Genomic DNA, 5,473 nt, shown 5'->3' on the forward strand with positions numbered 1-5,473 from the left:
AACCGGTGCTAGTGAAAGGGGTCCCTGCCCGTGGCAGGGGGTTGGAACTGGATGAGCTTTAAGGTCCCTTCCAACCCAAACCGCTCTATGATTCTATGAAAACAATAGCATCTGAGAGGAAAAGGTTATGGGAAAAGTGTTTGACTCCAAAATGAACTGAATGAAAGTGCAAAGTGGTGGGATGAGCCTCTGCTCCCATGGTCACCCAAGCAGTTAGATCTGACCCAGCTCTTCCCCTTTACCCAGAGAGGACCCTCCAGACCTTCTGGACATGGGGCACTCTCTGTCCCCTCTCTGTGGAGCTGTTCCACACCCCACCCGAGCAGGGAGCCTGGTGGTCAGTGAGGGTCTGGTGGGAGGGCTGACCTTCTCCTGTCACACGCAGGTGCATCAGAGCGCCCAGGCCCTCAGGTGGATAATGCAGGCACTGAAGGACAACGGATTCAGTGCAGGCGAGGATGTGCCACCTGCGGGTAAGTGGAGCCCGCATCCATCCCAGCAGCACCAAGGTTGCTCACGGGACAGCAGCATCCCGATGCAAAGTCCAGCCAGCCCCCTCAGCAGAGCCACAGTCCCCAGCACCAGGCTCAACACCCTGCTTTGCAGGCCCTCACTGTCTGTGTCTGCCCCACAGGCTTGGGCAAAGCCTTGGACACGAAGGAGGTTGACCTGGAGGGGAAACCAGAGGAGAGCCAGTCCCCGTACCACGTGCTTGCCCGAAACCTCCTGTACCCAGGGTCTCACACCTGCCGCTTCCCTGTGCCAGATGAGAAGGTGCCCTGGCAGGTAGGAGCTGCGGCCCTGGGCAGCAGGGCTGGTAGAGGGGACCCTGGGGCAGATCCCCACGGTGGTGGGAAGAACAGACCCCTTGTCACACCCATGTCACGCTTGGGAGCTCCTGTTCTTTCCAGCCCTGGGACGAGTGGCTTCCTGGAGCAGCTGCTCTGTGACTGAGAGGGACAAGGAGAGGTGAACAGGCGCTGCTCCTGCTGGGATCTGCAGTGCTAGGGATACCTGGGGATGTTTGGTTGGTACAACCGTCTGCCTCTGCACCTCCTGAGTCAGGGACAGGATGTGTCACAGGCTTCCACAGGGATATGAGTGAGAGGCACCAACCCTCCAGCCAAGACCCTGAGCTCAGCCCCCGAGCAGGGCCTGGAGCCCTACATGCCTCGGGAAGTGATGTCACAAGCTGGGCAGAAAGTGTCCCCAGGGGTCCAGCCCCTGCCTGCTGCTGGAGCAGAGACACAAGGGGGGCCTGATATGACCATGTGCTCTGCAGGTGGACTTTGTGCTCTACGACCCTCCCACTTACTCTGCTGAGCACAAGGACATGGCTGTGCAGGACCCGTTCAGCCTGTGAGTGTCCCCCTGTAGCTCCCCACTCCTCTGCCCTTTCCCCTGGGTGGCACAGCCAGCCCTCCCTGCCGGGCTGCCTCCTGCTCCCCAGCTCCTTGGAGTCTCTCCTGAAGATCAACTACAACACCATGGATGGGCTGATTGACCGACAGAGCTTCCATGGCCTCTACACTGTGCAGGATGGGCTGCCTCTGTGAGTGCATCCACCATGGGGGCAGGTGGGCTTTAGTGGGAGATGGGGTGCCAGATTGTAGGCAAAGCACCAGGGAGATGGAGAATTCAGTGGGGCCTGGATGTGTCCATCATCCTCTTCCCACTTCCCTACAACCGGTGGTGGGGTAGGGATAATGGCATGCATTATCCTCAGGACTGTTCTCCCCCTCCCCCCAGAAGAATGCCAGTGTCCAGAGGAGGTGCAGTGAACTGGTGGGAAATTTGGGAAGCGGTACAGGGATGTGCAGGGGGTCCCTGGCACCACTGGAACCCACTCACTCTCTCCCTGCCAGGAACCCCATGGGCAGGACGGGCCTGCGAGGCCGAGGGAGGCTGCACTGCTTTGGTCCCAACCATGCCCTGCACCCTATTGTGACTCGGTGAGTATGTGGGAACAGAGAGATGCCCTGCTCCAGGACAGAGCTGGGGAAGTGGCATGGAAAAGGGGGCACAAAGCCATCTGGAAGAGACTGGGACCTGGCAAAACCCACCCCTGCCCATTCAACCACTGCTGGGCAGGGGGGAGCTGAGTCCAGCTGCAACATAACAGGGGCATCTCTCACAGATGGAGGAGGAATTTGGATGGGTCCATTATAAGGAAGAGCCTGAAGAAGATGCTGGAAGTCCTTGTAGCCCAGTACCCACTGTCGGATGTCTGGGCTCTGCCTGGGGTAAGACCGTGGAAAGCAGCTGGTGTAGAAGGGTCTGGGGAGATGGGACCAGCTGAGAGCTGGATGTTCTGCAGAAAAGAGAGGAGCACAGGCAGGAGTCACAGAGTTGTCCAAAGAGGTACCTCTGCCCTTCCCACAGAGCATCTGCATGCAGGGCTGTGCTGCCAGCAGTGCAGGGTGAGCAGTGGTCCTGTTGCAGACCCCCACCCTGACCCACTGTCTCCTGCTTCTCCCTCCTTCTTCTCCTCCATGGCTTCAGTTCTCACATGTCATTCATGTGACCATGTGAAGCCACTGGCATAGTGTCCTTCAACAGAGAGGCCCAGGGGCTGAACCAGCCAAACTCAGATATTTTCCTGGGCACAGCTGAGGACTTCTGGTGGGAGAGGGAGGGATGGGAAAAGGGAAGGAAAGAGAAACCACTGCTGCTTGCTCCCTCCACCAGAGCTTGTGGCATCTTCTGCAGTGGTGGCAACTGCCTGGTGGCCAAGTTGTTGGCAGTGAGAGAGGCTGGGCTAATGGAAGGTCCCACATCTGACATCTGCTTTGGCACAGGGATCACTGGAGCCGGGAGAGACGCTGCCACTAAAGCTGAAGTGGATCCTGCGCAGGGAGTTCTGGCCCCAGTTCCAGAACTTGCTGAAACAAGGCACTGAGGTGGGTGCATGCGGGTGTCCCAGTGGTACAGGGGCACACGGGTGTCCCCAGGGTACAGGGGCAGGGTGCATAACCCTTGGCTACTGTTCCCACTGGGGAGGGATGCCTCAGGGAGGTGGAGACACACTGAAACAGGCTCCCACCATGCAGGGAGGCAGCTCAGGGATCCCAGGGATGGGCTGCACACAGCAGTGTCTGTGCCTGCTGTGATTGCTCTCCACAGCTCCAGCTGCAGTGGTAACAGGGTCCTGGTTTCCAGCAGAGTGGAGGAGCTGTGGGATGATTCCCCCCACCCCCCCCCATCAGGGCCTCTTGGTGCACTCAGAGGTGTGGTAAGGGCTCAATGTTGCACTCCTTCACTGTGCACAGGTACACAAGGGGTACCTTGACGACCCCCGCAACACGGATAACGCCTGGGTTGAGACGGTCGCTGTCAGCGTGCACTTCACCAGCCAGAACGATGTGGAGATGAAGCGGCTGAATTCGGTACGGGCCTGTCTCCTCTGCAGCTCCCTGACCTGGCACTCTGGGGAGCCACATCTCCAGACCCAGGTCTCGCCCTCATCAGGACTGGGGTTCTCCAGCAGTGGAGGAAATACATGGGGATGAATATAGTGTGGCACTGCAAAGGTGGCCTCAGAAAGAAAGAGCAGGATGCTGGGGACTGGAGGTGCTGTTGAGCATGGCTGGCATGTCTCCTCACTGGCAGCACATACGTGATGTCTCTGGTCCTCTTCCAGTTCCTTCAGGGCTGCGATCCGGAGCTGTGCATCCGCTGGCAGGTGCTGGACAAGAGGATCCCCCTGCACGCCAACCACAAGAAGCTCCTGCACAAGGTCTCAACCCTCCTCGATGCCTACTATTGAGTCCTCAGGCACAGGCCAAGTATCCTGCTGCCCCAGACCAGGTTTTGGTCGGGACCTGCAGCAATACCCCAGCTCACATGTGAGACTGGAGACCAGGTGCTCTGGTTACCTCCGTGAATGTACATTGCAGGTCTCTGGGACAAAAACTGTCCCCTTCCCACCAGCTGGGGACTGGGGCTGCCTGGGCAGTGCCTACACAGCATCCCAGTCACCTGAGCCACCAAGCTCAGCCCCAGCCTGTGTCTTGGTGCTTCCACATCAATCACAGCACTAGCACAGGGCTTGGGCCAAGCAGAGCCACAGGGCTGTTCCTGCAAGGTGTTCCTTCTCTCAGTTCCCACATGCTCTTTGCTTCAGTGTGGGCACTGGGGACTTGTCAGCCCCAACTACCCCTCCACCCAGGACATCCACGGGGCACCTCTGTTCCCCTGCTACTGCTCTGAGCCCTGGAAGCCCCACCACTACAGCTCCTGGAGGATTGCTCTGCAGAAGGATTGGGGTCTTTTACACCTAAAAGCCCCAGCTGTCATGCAAGTCACTCCTGTAGCAGCTGTCCCCTTATCTCTGGTTGCCTCAGACCCAACAACATGGTCCTGAGCTGTGATCCAGTACTTCTGAAGGTGTGAGCTGCTCTTGGCTTATATACCCATGGTTTCATAGCTCCATACAGGTCCAGTCCCCATGTCCCATACTGTTATGTGATCCTGCATGTGTATGCTGAGCACCATGTTGTAGCTGAACTCCTTCCTGCTGGCTGAGCCAAGGAACCAGCTAAATGTCGCCTGCCTACCCCCATCCCCTCGTGCACATGGATGGAAAGGGACAGCTTGCTGGGACCCAGGTGCTTCATGCTCTGTGGTCCCTTGGGCAGGTAAGAACAGGAGAGAGGACATAATTTTGCTCATCCTAGACATCCCTGCTCTTAAGGGGTCCTTCATACACCTTTTCTGTGCCTGCCATGGGGAGAACAAGGCACAGTGGAGACATCTCTTGATAGTCCATAACAGCCCCATGGTGCCATATTATACCTGGGACTGCTCAGGGTGGGACTGCAGTTCCCCCACCCTCTCCAGATGGATCAGACATTGGCCAGCCAGGGCTGTGCTTCCCACACTGGTGGCCACCACATCACAACTGCATTTTCACCAGTGATGCACTGGGTGTTGGCAAGGGAGGGTGGGTGTCAGACTGGCAATTTAGTCAACCCAGCTCAATAAAACGTATTAAACAACTAAAGGCTAGTGGTCTGTTATGGTGTTTAACCAGGGGCCATTCTTGGAGGCCACATTTGGAGCACACTTCCAACATGCGCTCCATTTGAGTGTTCTTGTTGCACAGATTCACTTTACTTGCAGACTCATACCCCCAGTACTCGCTGCAGAGATGACATGACACATTTTGAGTCAATGTCGAGGAGCTGCTGGAAAGCAAGCTGTGTGCCAAAGCAGTGGCACACTACCTTCTGCCATTGCTCTTGGCCTGCTCGATGTCTGCTCATGGTGGCCCATCACCATGCTCTGCTGAGGACCAGGTGGATGGCTGGGGAGGGAAGAGGCTATCGTGCCTTATAGCAGCTGATAAAGCTTCCAGCCCTGCAGCCCTGAAAGGGAGCAGCAACCACAGCCTGAGCGCTGCTGAAACCTAATGAGCATCACTCAATCACAGCACCAAAGGGCTCCGTGCGGCCACTCGCGCACAGCACCCGCG

At 57.5% G+C, this 5,473-nt stretch overlaps 1 protein-coding gene across 1 annotated transcript in view; it reads left to right on the forward strand.

Moving 5' to 3' along the window:
- The window catches only part of TRPM2 (transient receptor potential cation channel, subfamily M, member 2), a 16,512-nt gene extending 12,746 nt beyond the window's left edge, over nucleotides 1–3,766 (forward strand). The window contains 9 exon segments of the mRNA XM_010011437.1: nucleotides 386–473; nucleotides 635–786; nucleotides 1,283–1,359; nucleotides 1,451–1,552; nucleotides 1,866–1,952; nucleotides 2,138–2,243; nucleotides 2,799–2,900; nucleotides 3,270–3,386; nucleotides 3,641–3,766. Coding sequence (XP_010009739.1) covers nucleotides 386–473; nucleotides 635–786; nucleotides 1,283–1,359; nucleotides 1,451–1,552; nucleotides 1,866–1,952; nucleotides 2,138–2,243; nucleotides 2,799–2,900; nucleotides 3,270–3,386; nucleotides 3,641–3,766 — 957 coding nt within the window.
- The last annotated feature ends 1,707 nt before the right edge of the window (nucleotides 3,767–5,473 follow it).

This window comes from Nestor notabilis, unplaced genomic scaffold (genome assembly GCF_000696875.1).
Source record: "Nestor notabilis isolate BGI_N333 unplaced genomic scaffold, ASM69687v1 scaffold33733, whole genome shotgun sequence".
NCBI classification, from domain to species: Eukaryota; Metazoa; Chordata; class Aves; order Psittaciformes; family Psittacidae; genus Nestor; species Nestor notabilis.